Below are 22,500 nucleotides of genomic sequence, written 5' to 3' on the forward strand. Positions count from 1 at the left end.
GCCCAAGCCAGATACCTGCCATCTTTTCTTGGATGCTAGTTCATTAATGTCGGGGCTCAGGCTTTGAGCTGAGGCAACCTTCATTATCGAACGATGGTGTTCATCAGTCATTATATCTCGTAGTCCACCCGGACCACAGTCTTGGGGGCGTGCCTTAAAAGGCACTGCGTTTAACGTCCTCTACGAGCTGTCGTCACGTCCGCTTTTCATCCATTCTGACAACGTGCCGGCCCGGTCACAAGAAATGTGCGGCTTCTGTACGCACACACACGTAAATGCAACGCATACTTGATCAATCGTGATACAGGTTACACTGAGGGTGACCGCATAAATAACTTTAACACTGTTAGAAATATGTGCCACACTGTGAATCCACACCAAACAAGAATGACAAACACATTTCGGGAGAACATCCGCACCGTAACACAACAGAACAAATACCCAGAATCCCATGCAGCCCTAACTTTTCCGGGCTGCAATATACGTTTATATATATGTTTTTTTCCTTCTTTATTATGCATTTTCGGCCGGTGCGACGTATACTCCGGAGCGATTTATAATCCGAAAAATACGGTATATATATATATACACATACATACATACATATATATATATAAAATATCAAACTGGCCCCATTTTTCAGTGTTTGGTTCTCAGTGGAAAACGTTTAGGCACCCCTGGTATAGACATTGATAGAGTAAATTTAGTAAAAAGAAAATTAAAGAACCAGGATGTCATTTTTACCACAACCTGTAATTGGACTCAGCTGAAACAATAATAATAAATTATCAGTGTACTTAACACGTTCCACATTTTACTTAAAACTATATATATATATATATATATATATATATATGTATATATATATATATATGTATATATATATATATATATATATATATATATATATATATATATATATATATATATATATTAACATTTCTGTCGTACTTTTCCTTCTGCAGACTCTCGATCTGCTCGGCAAGGATCCGCTCCTCTTGCTGCATGGCGAGCTGCTTCTGCTCGCTTAGACCCGCCCCGGCAGGATCCTCTCCTGCTGCGCTCTCTCCTTCGGCCAAGGGGGGCACCTTCGGACTCGGCGGCGGCGACGACGAATGCGCGTGGGCTGCGCTTTGGCGGAGCCGGCTCTTGCTCTGCACATGAAACGAAAGCATCAGTACGGACAAAAAAGCGGCGGGAACGACGTGGAGGTCGCAGATGTTGATGGAGTACAAACATGTTTCCACCGCCACAGGACCACACTACAAGGCAGGCTAGCAAGACACAGTCGTAGCGTTAGCGGCGGTTTGGCTAAGTCAGGGGTCGGCAACCCAAAATGTTGAAAGAGCCATATTGGACCAAAAATACAAAAACAAATCTGTCTGGAGCCGCAACAAATTAAAAGCCATATTAAATACAGATAGTGTGTCATGAGATATAAATTGAATTAAGAGGACTTAAAGGAAACTAAATGAGCTCAAATATAGCTACAAATGAGGCATAATGATTCAATATGTACATATAGCTAGCCTAAATAGCATGTTAGCATCGATTAGCTTGCAGTCATGCAGTGACCAAATATGTCTGATTAGCACTCCACATAAGTTAATAACATCAACAAAACTCACCTTTCATGCACAACCTTAAAAGTTTGGTGGACAAAATGAGACAGAAAAAGAAGTGGCATAAAACACGTCCTCGAACGTCGGAGAAAGTTATACATGTAAACAAACTATGGTGAGTTCAAGGACCGCCAAAATTAGTAGGACAAAACGGCGCTCGCCAAATACTCGAATCAGTGAAGCATGTTTAATATAAACAGTGTGCTTTGTAACAATTAGGGAGGTTTGTGTCATGTTTGTCCTCCTACAGAAACCATATTAAAACCAAAAATAGACTTTTCCCCCCTCATCTTTTACCATTTTTCATTCATTTTTGAAAAAGCTCCAGAGAGCCACTAGGGCGGCGCTAAAGAGCCGCATGCGACTCTAGAGCCGCGGGTTGCCGACCCCTGGGCTAAGTGCTAGCGAGAAGAAAGATGCGTCAGTGTAGTCACATTTGCCCATTGCAAAACACCACAAAACAAATTATTAAAACAAACTTAATATTTCTCATACGTTCATTTATTTATTTATTTGTGTTCGCCACCGTTAATAAACACATTATAACAGGACTGTCTGTGACTTTAGTCTGTCGTGACAACCCCGCACATTAGATGGCATTGCAACGGTGCTCTAGTCTGCCAGAGAATAAGACGACGTAGCAGGAGCGATCGGTGTTGCTAACTTTGACTAGATTTAGTCAAGTCAAGTCATCAAAACCTTCTACATACTCTCTTTTTCAAAATAGCGACTAGTGACATACAGGTATGTTCCGACACAACTTTTTCATTTCTGATACGATTTCCCCTTGAGTATTGGCCGATACGATATCAGTGGGAATCATACATACATTTGAATATTTTTATAGTGTGGAACATTAGAAAAGGTTTGTTAGTATGAAACACACTAACCTATTCATTAATAACCAAATTGAATGGTCTTTAAGTTGAAGTGGTATTTTTTTTTTTTGGCATCACCTTGTTGCCATAATAATCCATCAATCTCATGACGTAGAAAATTGACTGATGCGGACACGCTTGTTACTGGATACTTTCTTATATGCCGCTGCCTTGGATACCTTGCATGTGTAAGTAATATGCAACTATACTTGTTTATATTGACAAATGTGTTGTTTTACACTGCAATATTGTTCAATTAAGGACACCTATTACGTTAGCCTAGCTTGTGTGCTTTTGTCTGCTTAGCTGTTGTGTAGCTGCTAGCTCCTAGTGACCCATATAACCCACCTTTTGTCAATGACATGACTCAAATCTAATAAGACCAACCTTGCGTGCTTATTGGAGGACATTTAGATGTTAACTGGCTGTCCAGCTTTGCACAAGTTAACACGATGCAGGACTGCTTCTATCGGACATTTTAGATGCTAGTTGATATAATCCGATACTTGTTTTGTTGCTGATAGTCAATCGATATTTGATATCGCTATTGGATCGCCGATAGCAGTGATTTTCAACCACTGTGCCGCGGCACTCTAGTGTGCCGTGAGATATTGTCTGGTGTGCCGTGGGAAATTATGCAACTTCACCTAATTGGTCCAAAAAATATTTTTTTGCAAATCAATAATCATAATAATGTGCCGTTGTCTAGTGCCTGTGCTGTGTAGAGCTTGGCAGGGTAATCTTGTAATACTCCATACCAGTAGGTGGCAGCAGGTAGTTCATTGCTTTGTAGAAGTCGGAACGCGTCGAGTATGGTTTGTCGTGATCCCAATATGCAGAGCACAGCGGGAGACAGCGTGCAGGTAAAAAGGTATGTAACGCTTAAACCAAAAAATAACAAGGCAAGTCCCGCTAGGAAAAGGCACTGAAGCATAGGGATGGCTATGTAAAACAAAAGTAAAACTGAACTGGCTACAAAGTCAACAAACACAGTATGCTGGACGACAGCAAAAACTTACAGCGTGTGGAGCAAAGAGGACGTCCACAAAGCACATCCCGTACATGACATGACAATCAACAATGTCCCCACATAGAAGGATAGCGTACGCACAACTTAGAGTCTTGATTGCGAAAACAAAGCAGGTGCGGGCAATAGCACTCAAAGGAAGGCGTGAAGCTGCTACAGGAGAATACCAACAAAACAGGAAGGGTCACCAAAATAACAGCGCAAGACAAGAACTAAAGCACAACACACAGGAAACAACAACAAACTCAAAATAAGGCAGGACAACCTGGTGGAGTTTCATTGTTTAACCTTTTCTGCTGGTGGTGTGCCTCCGTATTTTTTTTATGAAAAAAATGTGCCTTGGCTCAAAAAAGGTTGAAAAACACTGGACTATAGTACACAATATGTGAATACAATTGGGGAATTTCCGGTGGGATGAAAAACACAAATCTATTTATTGTTAACTGTCTGGAATGCACTTATGCTGCCTTTAAGCTGAAGTGGAGTGGTAATTGTTTTTTTGACGACACCTAGAGGCCATAATAATTCATTAAGTTAAGGTAATGAAGCAATAAGTTGAATAATGCGGAAACGTTTTTTTACTGGATACTTTGTAACACACTTCTGCCTTGCAGACTTTGTATGTGTAAGTAATATGTATCTATAAATATTTGACTTTTGTTTATATTGACTAATGTGCTGTTTTAAACTGAAATTTTATTTGTACATATATCTAACTTATGTGCTATTGTGTGCTTAGCTGCTATTTGCTAGTAGCCTATCATGTTCACCTTTTGTAGATTGATGACTTTTCAAGTTTTGTACTCACTTTTTCCACATGCCAATTATGCAAATATGCACATTGCCGTCCTGCGAGAAACATTGAAGCCAATGCTAACGTTGTGAATTTAGGGAGAGCGCGCAACGGTCAAGGGGTGTCCAAAGTCATCAAATTGGCCCGCCCGCGAGACAAATCTAGCCTGCAGGGAAATTGGATTCATTTGAAAAGTTTGATGCTTCTAATGCCACTATATTATCACCATCTAGTGGACAACATAAGATTTTCAAGTCAATGTCTTTTATTATGCCTCTTAATGTGGTAACGCACTGCATTCACTTATATGACCCATTGCAAACAACCTTCCCTAGTCATGGTCCAAAAAAAAGGAAAGAAATGCCTCTTAATGTGGCAATGCACATTATTATTTATATGACCCAATGCAAACAAACGTCCGTAATCATGGTGAAAAGAAAGAAGGAAATGCCTCTTAATGTAGTGACACACAGCATTTACTTACATTAACTAGGGATGTCCGATAATATCGGACTGCCGATATCGACCGATAAATGCTTTAAAAAATTTAATATCGGAAATTATCGGTTTCAAAAAGTAAAATGAATTACTTTTTAAAACGCCACTGTGTACACGGACGTAGAAAGAAGTACAGAGCGCCAATAAACCTTAAAGGCACTGCCTTTGCGTGCCGGCCCAGCCACATAATATCTACGGCTTTTCACACACACAAATGAATGTAAGGCATACTTGATCAACAGCCATACAGGTCACACTGAGGGTGGCCGTATAAACAACTTTAACACTGTTACAAATATGCGCCACACTAAACCCACACCAAACAAGAAAGACAAACACATTTCGGGAGAACATCCGCACCGTAACACAACATAAACACAACAGAACAAATACCCAGATCCCCTAGCAGCACTAACTCTTCCGGGACGCTACAATATACACCCCCACCTCAACCGCGCCCCCTTAACCCCATCCACCTCAACCCCCTAATGCTCTCTCAGGGAGAGTATGTCCCAAATGCCACGGTGCTGTTTTGAGGCATGTTAAAAAAAATAATGCACTTTGTGACTTAAATAATAAATATGGCAGTGCCATGTTGGCATTTTTTTCCATAACTTGAGTTGAAGTTGTTCTCTTATTTTGGAAGACCTTGTTACATTGTTTAATGCATCCAGCGGCGCATCACAACAAAATTAGGCATAATAATGTGTTAATTCCACAACTGTATATATCGGTTGATATCGGTAATTAAGAGTTGGACAATATCGGAATATCGGATATCGGCAAAAAAGCCATTACTGTACTCTCACAATATTATGTTAGACCCACTCGACATCCATTGCATTCGGTCTCCCTAGAGGGGGGCGGGCGGGTTTACCCACATATGCGGTCCTCGCCAAGGTTTCTCATAGTCATTCACATCGACGTCCCACTGGGGTGAGTTTTTCCTTGCCCTTATGTGGGCTTTGTACTGAGGATGTCGTTGTGGCTTGTGCAGCCCTTTGAGACACTTGTGATTTAGGGCTATATAAATAAACATTGATTGATTGATTGATTATCAGACATCTCTAATATTAACCAATGCAAACAACCTTCCCTAGTCATGGTGCAAAAAAAAAAAAAATCTAACCAACACAAAATGTCAACAGCCATGGTCACTGAACTTTGTGGAAATTATAAAACAAACCTCTCTTCACCATAAAAAAATCAAAAATTACACCCATTTACACCCATTATGGGAAAAATGCAAAACACTCGCCACACTTATCCATGTTTGGCGCATTTTAGCTGCTTGATATTTCTGATTGATTACTACATTTTTAGGAGGTCATCAGGGAAGTAAACAAGGTAGGAGTCAAACTCTTAATATCCAATTACCGTATATTACCAAATAAACGCCCTTGGGCAAATAAACGGCCATGTCCTAATAGCCGCCCGGGGTCTGACCCCATTTTGTGAATTAACCGCCTCTTCCTAATAACCGCCTATGTCCAAATAGCCGCCCATGGGCTGTTATTTGCATAATTTAGATTAAAATGCTACTGGGGTTGCGTTTGCTACAGTATTATTGTTTTGATGGTTTTATAGAGTACTTGGTACCATCATTTTATTTTTCCTGTATGCTGCTTTATTTAAAACTGGGAGTACTGTAGCCTTTATTTTATTTAAGTGACAGTATTATTGTTCTGTTTTGATGGTGGGTTTTATACTTAAATACTTGGTACCATCATTTTATTTTTCCCGGTAGGCTGCTTTATTTAAAACGTTTATTTATTTTTAGCATTGGTATTCTATTTGACAATTGTTGCACTACTGCCATGTAGAGGCCTTGTTGATCTAGCCTACCTCAGGTTGATCTCTTTTTTTTTTGTTTGTATGTTTACAATAGCTTTTACATTTAAAGTTTTTTGTACGGAAAAAAAAAATACTGGACAGTAACCATCGTAACCAAATAATGGCCTGGTGCAGGCTGGTGCAAAAATAAATAAAATCCTTGTGCAAATAACCGCCAGCTTCTTTCAAACGCCTGTCCCCAAAATCGATTTTGTGAAATAAACGCCCGGGCTACTATTTGGTAATATACGGTATATTAATTATATATCCATTATGTGGTTAGGGCCTTGCATGGCAGCTCCCGCCATCAGTGTGTGAATAGGTGAATGCGGAAATAGTGTCAAAGCGCTTTGAGTACCTTGAAGGTAGAAAAGCGCTATATAAGTATAACCCATTTACCATTATACATTTTTTTAGCCCTTAAGTCAAAAAGTTTGGACAGCCCTGACGTAACCGGACAAGAAAAGGTTGTTTATCCTGGGAGGTAGTCGCGACAACCACAGCAAAAAGTACTTCTGAACGGACAGACGGGTGAATGGAGTGGCACTGATGGTGGGGAGTGGTGGAGGGGGCGGGGCATACATACCGGGGTGGCAGTGCGGGTTATGCTCATAAACCTAACAGCGATAAGTACAGGTTTCTGAAAGGAGGGGTTGGGGGGAGGAAGGAAGGAAGGATACATTTGGGTTAAGTGGAAAAGTAGAACTGCAGCTCCACTAAGATTCCTATTTATCACATTTGTGCCTAGGATTGTGTGGAGGATTTTGATGGCAACAAATGTGTTGCATGGGTGAGAAAGCGTGTCGGCTGCTTGATGGAGCTGGAAAAAAAAAAGTGTCAGTTTCACCTGCCCTCGGTCTTACCATGGACCTCCTGATGTGCGTCAGTCGGCTCTTGGCTTTGCTCTCTGCAAACTCCAAACTGTTGATGTCCTTCAGGCGAGCTTTGTACTTGCTCATCTGCTCGTTGATGATCAGCTCCACGCACCTGCATAGGACCACACCTTTGATTTCTACACCAACATTTAATTTAGTAAAAGGTTGCTGCAGTCAACACAGGCTCCACCAGGTGGGGCTGTTGCCCACAAATATACATTTCAAAGCAGGGGCTGACACTCGCTTATGTTTGAACACTTGACAATGGAAGCCCTGGCAGGACGCTGGCTCCTCAAGACCAAAGTTATTTGCATCCATTGTCGAGTTGTTAGTTAGGATGATTGTTGTGCTATCATCATATCGATATTATGATCATCAGACATTTACAGAAAGATCGCTATTTGTGTAACGGTAACTTGACTATTTACTGTTTTTAATCATTTTATGTGGCCTGTTCTGTTATATAATGTCACGTTTTTCAATGTGGCCTGCCACATCTTTTTATGTGGCCCGCAAAGTCATTCAATGTGGCCCGTCACATCATTCAGATGTGGCCCGTCACATCATTCAGATGTGGCCCGTCACAGATGTGACCCGTCACATCATTCAGATGTGACCCGTCACATCATTCAGATGTGGCCCGTCACATCATTCAGATGTGGCCCGTCACATCATTCAGATGTGGCCCGTCACATCATTCAGATGTGGCCCGTCACATCATTCGATGTGGCCCGTCACATCATTCGATGTGGCCCGTCACATCATTCGATGTGGCCCGTCACATCATTCGATGTGGCCCGTCACATCATTCGAGGTGGCCCGTCACATCATTCGAGGTGGCCCGTCACATCATTCGAGGTGGCCCGTCACATCATTCGAGGTGGCCCGTCACATCATTCGAGGTGGCCCGTCACATCATTCGAGGTGGCCCGTCACATCATTCGAGGTGGCCCGTCACATCATTCGAGGTGGCCCGTCACATCATTCGATGTGGCCCGTCACATCATTCGAGGTGGCCCGTCACGTCATTCGATGTGGCCCGTCACGTCATTCGATGTGGCCCGTCACATCATTCGATGTGGCCCGTCACATCATTCGATGTGGCCCGTCACATCATTCGATGTGGCCCGTCACATTATTCGATGTGGTCCGTCACATTATTCAATGTGGCCCGCCACATCATTCAATGAGGTCCGGCGTGTCATTGTATGTGGCATGTTACGTTATTAAATGTGACCCGTTACATTAAATGTATCCTGTCACATCTTTCAAAGTGGCCAGCCACATCATTTAAAAGTAGTCTGCAACATAATTTTATGTGGTCTTCCACATCATTTAATGTGGTCTTCCACATCATTTAATGTGGTCTGCCAGATCATTTAATGTGGTCTGCCAGATCATTTAATGTGGTCTGCCAGATCATTTAATGTGGTCTGCCACACCTTTTAACATAGCCCGTTACATTATTTATTGAGGCCTCTCACATAATTTAACGTGGTTATCCACGTCAGTGTAAGTGGTTCATGACATCATTTAATGTGGCCCGCCACATTATTAAATGTGGCCTGTCACGTTTTTCAACGTGGCCCACCACATACGTTATTAAATGTGACCCGTTACATTAAATGTAGCCTGTCACATCTTTCAATGTGGCCTGCCACATCATTTAATGTAGAAAATGGATGGATGGATGGGTCTGCCACATCATTTAACGTGGTCTGCCACACCTTTTAACAAAGCTTGTTACATTATTTAATGTGGCCTTTCACATCATTAACGTGGTTATCCACGTCATTCTAAGTGGTCCACGACATCCGCCACGCCTTTTAAAGTTGCCTACAACGTTATTTTATGTGGCCCGCCAAACATCATTCAATGTGGGCCACAATGTCATTCGAGGTGGTCTGCAACATAATTTAATGTGTTATGCCTCGGCATTCAAAGTGGCCCATTACGTCATTTAAGGTGACCCATTACGTCATTTAGTGTGTCCTGCAGTGTCATTTAATGTGGTCTTGCGCGTCATTTAATGTGGTCTGCTACATTATACAATGTTGCTTCCTACATCATTCTCAGTTGCCTGCCATACCATTGAACGTGGCCCGTTACGTTATTTAATGTGGCCTCCCACGTCATTTGATGTTAAATAATTCTCTGGCTTTTAAATCGGTGTGATTATTGTGGTCCTCTGTGTCTTTTATTGTTTTATTCTATTTTATTGATTTTTTTTTTTTTACTCATTTTATTTTAAATGCTTATAATTGAATTACTTTTTATTGTTTCTTTTTATGTGCAGCACTCTGGAAACAGTTTTGTTGTTAATAGTGCTATATAAATAAAGGGGATTCAATGTGGTCTTCCACATAATTTAATATGGTCTTCCACATAATTTAATATGGTCTTCCACACCTTTTAATGTGGCCTCCCACATCATTGAATTTGGCTCGCCACGTCATTCTATGTGGTCTGCCACACCTTTTAATGTAGCCCATTATGTTATTTAATTTGGCCTGCCACATCATTTAAAGTGGTCTTCCAGATCATTTCATGTGGTCTGCCATACCTTTTAAACGGCCCGTTACATTATTTGATTTGGTCTGCCACATCATTTAATGTGGTTAACCACGTCATTCTAAGTGGTCTGCGACATCATTTAATGTGGCCCGCCACATTATCTAATGTGGTCTGCCACTCCTTTTAACGTGGACCGTTACGCTATTTAATGTGGTCTGCCACATCATTTAATGTGGTCTGCCACACCTTTTAATGTGGCCCGTTACATTATTTAATGTGTTCTCCCAAATCATTTAACGTGGTTATCCACGTCATTCTAAGTGGTCCGTGACATCATTTAAGGTGGTCTGCCACATTATCTAATGTGGTCTGCCATTCCTTTTTAAATGTGGCCCGTTACTCTATTTAATTTGGCCTGCCACATTATCTAATGTGGTCTGCCACTCCTTTTAACATGGACCGTTACGCTATTTAATTTGGCCTACCACACCATTTAATGTGGTCTGCCACGCCTTTTATTGTGGCCCGTTACATTACTTAATGTGGTCTCCCAAATCATTTAACGTGGTTATCCACGTCATTCTCAGTGGTCTGCGACATCATTAATGTGGCCCGCCACATTATCTAATGTGGTCTGCCATTCCTTTTAACGTGGACCGTTACGCTATTTAATTTGGCCTGCCACTTCATTTAATGTGGTCTGCCACACCTTTTAATTTGGCCCGTTACATTATTTAATGTGGTCTCCTAAATCATTTAATGTGGTTATCCACGTCATTCTCAGTGGTCTGCGACATTATTTAATTTGGCCCGCCACATTATCTAATGTGGTCTGCCACTCCTTTTAACGTGGACAGTTACGCTATTTAATTGGGCCTGCCACACCATTTAATGTGGTCTGCCACGCCTTTTACTGTGGCCCGTTACATTATTTAATGTGGTCTCCCAAATCATTTAATGTGGTTATCCACGTCATTCTAAGTGGTCCACGTCATCATTAATGTGGCCCGCCACATTATCTAATGTGGTCTGCCATTCCTTTTAACGTGGACCGTTACGCTATTTAATTTGGCCTGCCACATCATTTAATGTAGTCTGCCACACCTTTTAATGTGGCCCGTTACATTATTTAATGTGGTCTCCCAAATTATTTAACGTGGTTATCCACGTCATTGTAAGTGGTCCGCGACATCATTTAAGGTGGCCTGCCACATTATCTAATGTGGTCTGCCATTCCTTTTTTAACGAAGCCTGTTACGCTATTTAATCTGGCCTGCCACATCATTTAATGTTGTTTGCCACACTTTTAAAAGTATGATAGCTTTTTTTTAAGCTAAATTTGTAGGTACTGTATACATCTGAGTCATATTTTCGTACGTAGTAGGCTAGCATTTTTAACGCTTCCAATTACTGAATCATCATTTTATCAAAGTCTTTAGATTCTACAAGAATTTGTTTTCATTTAAAAGACAAGCATGAATACAATACTCATATGAAGAATAATTTTACTATGTTTTTACTTTAATAAAATTAAGCATGAGAAAGATTTGATAATTTTCTGTGAAAAATCTTGTTACGAAAAAACGTTTTTTTATTTTACGAGGAATTTTTTTTTAAAGGGAAAAATGCTATAATTGTATAGAAAAGAGAAAAATAATAAAGTTGAAATATTTTGGATAAAAAATGTAAACCACAGGATAAAAATGTGTTACAGTTAAATATGTCTAAAAAGGAATGTTTAATTCTTACATGACTAAATAAAGTATGAATAAAGATGTTTTGGATGATGAGATGAAATGTATAAACTGTATTATTTTGGGAGAAAAGGACTGGGTTAGACCCTGGTGGGAAATGTTAGTCTCCACTTTGTGTTTAGCTGCTTAAATAAGTATAATGTTGAATAAGCAATATTTGCATCAATCAAACAAGGGGTTCGTAGGAACAGAAGTCGTACGTAAACTTAGTTGTGTCCCCAGAGTAGAGGACGGTAAACATTACGTACGCAGTGGTCTTGCTGATGTCTTGGACGCTCTGCAGGGGGTCGATGGTGTCGGGGCAGCGAAGGACGCAGGGAGCGAAGACGATGGCGAGCGCGTTGGCCGACATCCTGTTGGTCTCCTCCTGCAGTGCGATCCTGAGACAAAAACACTCCGTAAATGAAACCATAGTTGACCAGCACGCCGTCCATTTGGCGCTGTAGAGCGCTCACCTGACCAGGTGGAAGATGAGGCGCTCCAGCGTGCTGAGGTGTGTGCGGCTCAGCTGCTCGATGACCGAGTACACGCCTCGGATCACCTCCCGCTTGTCCACTTGGCCTGGAAACAAGACCAACAGTAATTAAAAAATGTTAACAGCCCGCGGCACAATTTTTAGCATTCTAATAATAGCATGCCAGCTTTTTTGCAAATTTTGCAGCGTCAAATGTTTTATTACTTGACGTATGCCTGTTAGCATGCAAATGTTAATATGTAGAGATGTCCCATAATATCGGACTGCCGATATAATCGGCCGATAAATGCTTTAAAATGTAATATCGGAAATTATCAGTATCGGTTTCAAAATTTATGAGTAAAACGCCGCTGTACGTAGTGGTACACGGACGTAGGGAGAAGTACAGAGCGCCAATAAACCTCAAAGGCACTTCCTTTGCATGCCAGCCCAGTCACATAATATCTACGGCTTTTATACACACACAAGTGAATGCAAACGCATACTTGGTCAACAGCCATACAGGTCACACTGAGGGTGACCGTATAAACAACTTTAACACTGTTACAAATATGCCCCACACTGTGAACCCACACCAAACAAGAATGACAAACACATTTCGGGAGAACATCCGCACCGTAACACAACATAAACACAACAGAACAAATACCCAGAACCCCTTGCAGCACTAACTCTTCCGGGACGCTACAATATACACCCCCCGCTACCCTCTACCCCACCCTCCCACCTCAACCTCCTCATGCTCTCTCAGGGAGAGCATGTCCCAAATCCCAAGCTGCTGTTTTGAGGCATGTTAAAAAAAATAATGCACTTTGTGACTTCAATAATAAATATGTAAGTGCCATGTTGGCATTTTTTTTCCATAACTTGAGTTGATTTATTTTGGAAAACCTTGTTACATTGTTTAATGCATCCAGCGGGGCATCGCAACAAAATTAGGCATAATAATGTGTTAATTCCACGACTGTATATATCGGTATCGGTTGATATCGGAATCGGTAATTAAGAGTTAGACAATATCGGAATATCGGCAAAAAAGCCATTATCGGACATCTCTAGTTAATATGCTAGCTTTTTTTTTAAATCAAATTTTGTAGCTCTACACCGCCATCATATTTTGATACTTGATGCATGCATGTTAGTAGGCTAGCATTTTAAACTAAATTCTAAGGTACACACCTCAGAGTAATGCATTTTGGTACGTGACACATGTTATAGTTAGCATTTCAGCATTCTAATAATAGCATGCCAGCTTTTGTTTTTGCTAATTTTGCAGCATCAACTGTTTTATTACTTGACGTATGATAACTGTTAGCATGCAAGCTTTTTAAAGCTAATTTTGTAGGTATTCACCTCAGTCATATTTTGGTACTTAATTCATGCAAACATTAGCAGGTTAGCATTTTTAACTAATTTTGAAGGTACACACCTCAGAGTAATATATTTTGGTACGTGACACATGTTATAGTTAGCATTTCAGCATTCTAATAATTGCATGCTAGCTTTTTTTGCTAATTTTGCAGGGTCAAATGTTTTATTACTTGACGTATGATAACTGTTAGCATGCAAGCTTTTTAAAGCTAATTTTGTAGGTATTCACCTCAGTCATATTTTGGTACTTAATTCATGCAAACATTAGCAGGCTAGCATTTTAAACTAAATTCTAAGGTACACACCTCAGAGTAATGCATTTTGGTACGTGACACATGTTACAGTTAGCATTTCAGCATTTAAATAATAGCATGCTAGCTTTTTTTTTGCTAATTTTGCAGCGTCAAATCTTTTATTACTTGAAGTATGATACCTGTTAGCATGCGGACGTTAATATGGCAGCTTTTTTAAATCAAATTTTGTAGCTATACACCTCCATCATATTTTGGTACTTGATGCATGCTAATGTTAGTAGGATAGCATTTTAAATGATAATGATAATGATAAATGGGTTGTACTTGTATAGCGCTTTTCTACCTTCAAGGTACTCAAAGCGCTTTGACACTACTTCCACATTTACCCATTCACACACACATTCACACACTGATGGGGGTAGCTGCCATGCAAGGCGCTAACCAGCACCCATCAGGAGCAAGGGTGAAGTGTCTTGCTCAGGACACAACGGACATGACGAGGTTGGTACTAGGTGGGGATTGAACCAGGGACCCTCGGGTCGCGCACGGCCATTCTTCCACTGCGCCACGCCGTCCCCCGATTTTAAGCTAATTTCTAAGGTACACACTTCAGAGTAATACATTTTTGGTACGTGACACATGTTATAGTTAGCATTACAGCATTCTAATAATAGCATGCCAGCTTTTTTTTTGCTAATTTTGCAGCATCAACTGTTTTATTACTTGACGTATAATAACTGTTAGCATGCAAGTTTTTTAAAGCTAATTTTGTAGGTATTCACCTCAGTCATATTTTGGTACTTAATTCATGCAAACATTAGCAGGCTAGCATTTTTAACTAATTTTGAAGGTACACACCTCAGAGTAATACATTTTGGTATGTGACGTATGTTACAGTTAGCATTTCAGCATTCTAACAATAGCTTTCTAGCTTTTTTTGTGTGCAAATTTTGCAGTGTAAAATAGTTTATTACTTGACAAATGATACCTGTTAGCATGCTGACATCAGTATGCTAGCTTTTTTTTAAGCTAATTTGGTAGGTGCTGTATACACCTCCGTCATATTTTTGTAATTGATGCATGCTAACATTAGCAGGCTAACATTTTAAACACATTTTTAAGGTACACAAGTAATATATTTTGGTGCTTAACACATGTATAGTTAGCATTTCAACAGGCTAACATTAGCATCCTAGCTTTTTTAGCTTATTTAACAGGCACCTCAGTGTCATATATTTTGATTTTTCACTAATGCTAGCTGTAAAAGCATGCTATTGTTAGCATAGTACTGTTAGCATGCTAGCTTTTTTTTTTCATTTTGCTCACATTTTTTGTTAATTGACGCTATCTAGACAGCATGCTAACTGTTAGCATTTCACTTCGGCTTTGGCTCTTCAGCATTCACACAAAATGATTTACCAAAATTGCATTTTCTAGTTCTTTGATAAAAATCCATATATTGTACTGTTTTTGAAGGTGAAAACTACTAAAACGGGCCCCTCATCCTTGGATTTGTCAGCCTATGGCCCCTTAGTAGAACAAGGATCACGTGACTCGCTTACCCATGGCTCTGAGGAACTCCTTGTAGAGTTCAAAGGTCATAAGCGGGCTGGGGAGGTCGCGGAGCCACTGCTTGAGCACACTGGCGATGACGTGGATGTTGTAGTCGTCCAAGTTCACACTGCTCACATCTGGAACAAGACAAGGTTATCATGGACAATGCAGGACACAAACACTTCCTGTTTAACATCAAATGTCATATTTTAATTTCTTCTACAAACTGAGCAAGGTCATGGAATCATTTATGCGAAGGCGGCACAAAAATTATAAGAAAAAAATCACGATCTCGATTCACACTGAAGCCTGGATTAAACTCAGGAAGCAACCACAACTCTTGCGAACCATTAGTTTGTTAGCTTCGTTAGTCGCTTATGTGAAGTTACACGTTGCATACATCACCTCTATTGCGACAAATAAAACTATATTTCTTACAAGCATTATTATCACTGTGAAAATTGAGAAAAAGGCTAAAAATGCGACACATGGAGCAAAAGAGGAGCAGACGACAAGGAAACATGCTAACGCTAAACTAGCTTGAAACGACAGAAGAATAAGTGCTTAGTAATAAAGTTTAAAAAGTGCATTTGGAAGCGTGTTGCAGCGGAAAGAAAGCAGTTATTAACAACAAATGAACAATTACATTAACGAGAGCCTAGAAAAATGATCATATTAAAGCAAAAGATGCAACTGTTGCTGTTTGCTAGTGATGAGCGGATTGATACTGAAATATCGATACCAGATCTTTATGCACTAATAATTATTCTCAAATCAAAATATCGATACTTCCGATACTTTAGTTCAGGGGTGTACAAACATTTTCCACCAAGTTTGAAAAGTCAAAGTATAGGACGACATATTGATATTTTACATATTTTATTTAAAAAAAGTTATTAACAGATATTGTGTCACCTTTGTATTATTGGTGACTAAGTATATTATTATTAATCATTCGTTGGAATGTGTCAGCCATTCCTCTTTTTTTCCCCTCTTTTTCTTAAATTTTTACTGTTTTTTTTCCCATGTGAAAATAGAATTTAAAAAAAAATATAATAGTACGATTGTGTAACTGCATAACATAGTGTGTCAAAAATTCTGCTAGTACGAAAAAACTAATGTTCAGTTGCACATTTACCAGTGTTTATTATGGTTGTTATAATTTTTTAAATTAATTCATAAGTATTTTTTTAATTAACCCTGAAGGGAATAAGCGGTAGAAAATGGATGGATGGGGGCACGATGGCGAGCGCCTGGTGGCCGGGCCTGTCCCCATGGGGCCCGGCCGGGCACAGCCCGAAGAGGCAACGTGGGTCCCCCCTCCAATGGGCTCACCACCCATAGCAGGGGTCATAGAGGTCGGGTGCGATGTGAGCTGGGCGGCAGCCGAAGGCAGGGCACTTGGCGGTCCGATCCTCGGCTACAGAAGCTAGCTCTTGGGACGTGGAACGTCACCTCGCTGGGGGGGAAGGAGCCTGAGCTAGTGCGCGAAGTGGAGAAGTTCCGGCTAGATATAGTCGGACTCACTTCGACGCACAGCAAGGGCTCTGGAACCAGTTCTCTCGAGAGGGGCTGGACTCTCTTCCACTCTGGCGTTGCCGGCAGTGAGAGGCGACGGGCTGGGGTGGCAATTCTTGTTTCCCCCAGACTCAGAGCCTGTATGTTGGAGTTCAACCCGGTGGACGAGACGGTAGCTTCCCTCCGCCTTCGGGTGGGGGAACGGGTCCTGACTGTGGTTTGCGCTTACGCGCCAAACCGCAGTTCAGAGTACCCACCCTTTTTGGATTCACTCGAGGGAGTACTTGAGAGTGCTCCCCCGGGTGATTCCCTCGTGCCACTGGGGGACTTCAATGCTCATGTTGGCAACGACAGTGAAACCTGGAGAGGCGTGATTGGGAAGAATGGCTGCCCGGATCTGAACCCGAGCGGTGTTTTGTTATTGGACTTTTGTGCCCGACACAGATTGTCCATAACGAACACCATGTTCAAACATAAGGGTGTCCATATGTGCACTTGGCACCAGGACACCCTAGGCCGCAGTTCCATGATCGACTTTGTAGTTGTGTCATCGGATTTGCGGCCTCATGTTTTGGACACTCGGGTGAAGACAGGGGCGGAGCTTTCTACCGATCACCACCTGGTGGTGAGTTGGCTGCGATGGTGGGGGAGGATGCCGGACAGACCTGGCAGGCCCAAACGCATTGTATGGGTTTGCTGGGAACGTCTGGCAGAGTCTCCTGTCAGAGAGAGTTTCAATTCCCACCTCCGGAACGACTTTGAACATGTCACGAGGGAGGTGCTGGACATTGAGTCCGAATGGACCATGTTCCGCGCCTCTATTGTCGAGGCGGCTGATTGGAGCTGTGGCCGCAAGGTAGTTGGTGCTTGTCGTGGCGGTAATCCTAGAACCCGTTGGTGGACACCGGCGGTGAGGGATGCCGTCAAGCTGAAGAAGGAGTCCTATCGGGTTCTTTTGGCTCATAGGACTCCTGAGGCAGCGGACAGGTACCGACAGGCCAAGCGGTCTGCGACTTCAGCGGTCGCAGAGGCAAAAACTCGGACATGGGAGGAGTTCGGGGAAGCCATGGAAAACGACTTCCGGACGGCTTCGAAGCAATTCTGGACCACCATCCGCCGCCTCAGGAAGGGGAAGCAGTGCAGTGTCAACACCGTGTATGGTGGCGATGGTGCTCTGCTGACCTCGACTGCGGATGTTGTGGATCGGTGGAGAGAATACTTCGAAGACCTCCTCAATCCTACCAGCACGTCTTCCTATGAGGAAGCAGGGCCTGTGGAATCTGAGGTGGGCTCTCCTATTTCTGGGGCTGATGTTGCCGAGGTAGTTAAAAAGCTCCTCGGTGGCAAGGCCCCGGGGGTGGATGAGATCCGCCCGGAGTTCCTTAAGGCTCTGGATGTTGTGGGGCTGTCTTGGTTGACAAGACTCTGCAACATCGCGTGGACATCGGGGGCGGTACCTCTGGATTGGCAGACCGGGGTGGTGGTTCCTCTCTTTAAGAAGGGGAACCGGAGGGTGTGTTCCAACTATCGTGGGATCACACTCCTCAGCCTTCCCGGTAAGGTCTATTCAGGTGTACTGGAGAGGAGGCTACGCCGGATAGTCGAACCTCGGATTCAGGAGGAACAGTGTGGTTTTCGTCCTGGTCGTGGAACTGTGGACCAGCTCTATACTCTCGGCAGGGTCCTTGAGGGTGCATGGGAGTTTGCCCAACCAGTCTACATGTGCTTTGTGGACTTGGAGAAGGCATTCGACCGTGTACCCCGGGAAGTCCTGTGGGGAGTGCTCAGAGAGTATGGGGTAACGGACTGTCTTATTGTGGCAGTTCGCTCCCTGTATAATCAGTGTCAGAGCTTGGTCCGCATTGCCGGCAGTAAGTCGGACACGTTTCCAGTGAGGGTTGGACTCCGCCAAGGCTGCCCTTTGTCACCGATTCTGTTCATAACCTTTATGGACAGAATTTCTAAGCGCAGTCAGGGCGTTGAGGGTATCTGGTTTGGTGGCTGCAGGATTAGGTCTCTGCTATTTGCAGATGATGTGGTCCTGATGGCTTCCTCCGGCCAAGATCTTCAGCTCTCACTGGATCGGTTCGCAGCCGAGTGTGAAGCGACTGGGATGGGAATCAGCACCTCCAAGTCCGAGTCCATGGTTCTCGCCCGAAAAAGGGTGGAGTGCCATCTCCGGGTTGGGGAGGAGATCTTGCCCCAAGTGGAGGAGTTCAAGTACCTCGGAGTCTTGTTCACGAGTGGGGGAAGAGTGGATCGTGAGATCGACAGGCGGATCGGTGCGGCGTCTTCAGTAATGCGGACACTGTATCGATCCGTTGTAGTGAAGAAGGAGCTGAGCCGGAAGGCAAAGCTCTCGATTTACCGGTCGATCTACGTTCCCATCCTCACCTATGGTCATGAGCTTTGGGTCATGACCGAAAGGACAAGATCACGGGTACAAGCGGCCGAAATGAGTTTCCTCCGCCGAGTGGCGGGGCTCTCCCTTAGAGATAGGGTGAGAAGCTCTGTCATTCGGGGGGAGCTCAAAGTAAAGCCGCTGCTCCTCCACATCGAGAGGAGCCAGATGAGGTGGTTCGGGCATCTGGTCAGGATGCCACCCGAACGCCTCCCTAGGAAGGTGTTTCGGGCACGTCCGACCGGTAGGAGGCCACGGGGAAGACCCAGGACACGCTGGGAAGACTATCTCTCCCGGCTGGCCTGGGAACGCCTCGGGATCCCCCGGGAGGAGCTGGACGAAGTGGCTGGGGAGAGGGAAGTCTGGGCTTCCCTGCTTAAGCTGCTGCCCCCGCGACCCGACCTCGGATAAGCGGAAGAAGATGGATGGATGGATGGATATATATTATTTGTTTTGTGAGCTTGTAATATTTTTTTAAATGTATTAAAAAGTTAGTATTATTTTATTTTTTAAATAACTAACTAAACTTTGTTTACATTTTAACTATATTTTATTTTAAGAGCTTGTAATATTTTTTTAAATACATTAATACGTTATTATTATTATTTTTATTTAATTAACTCATTAAACTTTTGGTATATTTTATTTTTGTTTTAAGAACTTGTAATATTTTTTAAATGTATTAAAAAGTTAGTATTATTTTATTTTTTAAATAACTAACTAAACTTTGTTTATATTTTAACTATATTTTATTTTAAGAGCTGGTAATATATTTTTTAAATGTGTTAATAAGTAATAAAACGTTTAATTAGTTAGTTAATTACCAAATAAAATAATACTAATTAAACGTTTTATTTTTATTTAGAGCTTGTAATATTTTTTAAATGTATTAATAAGTTACTGTTATTTTTTAATTAACAAAATATAAACAAAGTTTAATTAGTTAAAGTATATTTTATTTTTGTTTGAGAGCTTGTAATATTCTTTAAATGTATAAATAAATTAGTATTTTTTTAAATGAACTAACTAAACTTTGTTTATATTCTGAGTATATTTAGTTTTTGTTTTGATAGCTTGTAATATTTTTAAATGTGTTAATACATTAGTATCATTACATTTTTTTAATTAAGTAATTAAACTTTGTTTATATTTTAAGTATATTCATTTTTTTTATTTTGAGAGCTTCTAACATTTATCAAATCAATCTAAAAGTTAGTATTATTTTGTTATTTTAATTAACTTATGATCCAAACTTTGTTTATATTTTAAGTATTTATTTATTTATTTTGAAAGCCTCTATTATTTTAGATCAGGTGTGTCTAAACTTTTTCCACCAAGGGCCACATACTGAAAAGTCAAGTGTGGGGGGGCCATTTTGACATTCTTTATTTTGGAAAAAAAGCTAAACAGATATTATATATATTTTTTTCTTACAATTTATTATTATTATTTTTTTAAGATAGATATGTTATTATTTGAAAACACACAAAATATACACGTTAGGTATATTTGCACAAAGTATCGGTATCTGCCGTGTGCCCAGCGATCACAGCGGGTGCATCGATCCGTAAACCGATGCTGTTGATACCAAAGATAGCAACAGAATGTGATTGATACTAGTGAAGAGATCAACATCTTATTTTCACAAAATCTGTGTTTTTGTATTTTTTGTTAGTTTAAAAGGTGGATTTCGGCTTTACTGCCTAAACATTTGTATGAAACAAAAGTATGAAATATTTAGTGGATATTTTAATAATGCCTTCATGTGTTTTTCTTCAGATTATAATTGTGATTAAAATTATAAAGCCAAAATCATTGAGTGGTCCTAAATATTTTTAAGTAAAATGTATTGGTATCAGTTATTAATATGGTTCTTCGTTGGGTTTCACTTTTTTAGCTGTATGTAGAAATGGCGCCACTGGTTGCATCAGCTCTGTGACCTTTTACATTTTTTGATGTTTCTCTTGCTCTCATGTGTTTTTTACCTTATTTTTTTTTGACTTTTTGCAACCACAGCATTTTCTCATTGTGGGATAAATAAAGTCTATCCTACCCTGTCCTAAACTGCAAATTAGAGATGACTTTTCACAGCAGCACGCTGTGATGCACAAGCACTTAAAAAGGCATCAAGGGCGATTCTGAATAATGGCGGAGGAAGTAAAATGGCTCGAGGTCATTTTATTTTGTATCCCCGACCAAACAACATGCATGTAAAATTTCGAAATATAAGAACATTTTTGTTGTTTTTAGGAGCGAATTCAGTCGTAATTGTTGTACCGCTACACACACAAAATATTAGATACATAAAGAAATACAATTGACAGATTATTTAATTAATTGAAAAATGTATCGATTCAAGAAATAAATGTTTAGTGCAGCCCTATTTACAACAATAAAGTGATGAGTAACTGACACCTAAGTGAGTAAGTGGCCCACTCACTGAGTGCAATGACACTACACTGACACTCTGTTGGTGTTTCATTGAGGCGTCATCTGCTGGGCTGAAAGCGTTACTGCAAATCAACTTGTTTGGGTCTCACCTGTGTCCAGCCCTTGACGAAGTTCTTTGATCTTATTGGTGGAGCCCGACTTCCTGTAGATGCCCTCCGTGTAGAGGCCGTGCATCTCGATGTAGTTGATGAGCTTCTCCACCAGTTGGGGCACGGCACGCTCTTCGCTGGTCAGCCTGGAAAGCTCCACGGCGAACTGACGAGGCGACAGCTCGGGATCGTACTTGTTGACACACACACGGCAAACACGTTATGGCTTCCACAGGTGGCGCTGGCGGACGGTGGTCTATACCTTTTTACTGCACTTGGTGGCCATCTTGGAGCAGCACTTCCTGTGACAGGCGTAGCGACACACTACAACACACACACATTACATAAGAGGTGGCACCTGTAAAGCCCAACTAACTGACTTTACGTGAGTGGCTGTAAAGTCTTTTGCTTTTATTGTGTTTTGTCAACAATGCCACCTATCAAGTGTCAGTGGTGGCGAATACAAAAAAAGTGTGCCCATAACCACAGAACAGGAAGTGGGAGTTCCGAGTGTTTTTTCACTCACATTTGCAGACGCAGGCTCGGTCCATCATCCAGATGAGGGAGGAGCAGTACTCGCAGTAGGTCGGGAT

The 22,500-nt window shown here is 41.5% G+C and overlaps 1 protein-coding gene across 7 annotated transcripts in view; it reads right to left on the reverse strand.

Annotated features, from left to right (window-relative positions):
* LOC133572122 (unconventional myosin-IXAa-like) overlaps positions 1-22,500 on the reverse strand; it is a 278,579-nt gene that overhangs the window by 6,605 nt on the left and 249,474 nt on the right. For all 7 annotated transcript variants that reach the window (XM_061924842.1, XM_061924841.1, XM_061924840.1 and 4 more), the window contains 8 exons: positions 22,434-22,500; positions 22,170-22,231; positions 21,908-22,100; positions 15,457-15,585; positions 12,250-12,355; positions 12,043-12,174; positions 7,515-7,638; positions 952-1,154 (listed from right to left, as the gene is read on the reverse strand). The exon at positions 22,434-22,500 is cut by the window's right edge and continues 45 nt beyond it. In XM_061924842.1, the coding sequence (XP_061780826.1) occupies positions 952-1,154; positions 7,515-7,638; positions 12,043-12,174; positions 12,250-12,355; positions 15,457-15,585; positions 21,908-22,100; positions 22,170-22,231; positions 22,434-22,500 (1,016 nt within the window). The remainder of the gene's footprint in view (positions 1-951; positions 1,155-7,514; positions 7,639-12,042; positions 12,175-12,249; positions 12,356-15,456; positions 15,586-21,907; positions 22,101-22,169; positions 22,232-22,433) is intronic.

The sequence above is a fragment of the Nerophis lumbriciformis genome, linkage group LG29 (assembly GCF_033978685.3).
Source record: "Nerophis lumbriciformis linkage group LG29, RoL_Nlum_v2.1, whole genome shotgun sequence".
In the NCBI taxonomy this organism is placed as follows: Eukaryota; Metazoa; Chordata; class Actinopteri; order Syngnathiformes; family Syngnathidae; genus Nerophis; species Nerophis lumbriciformis.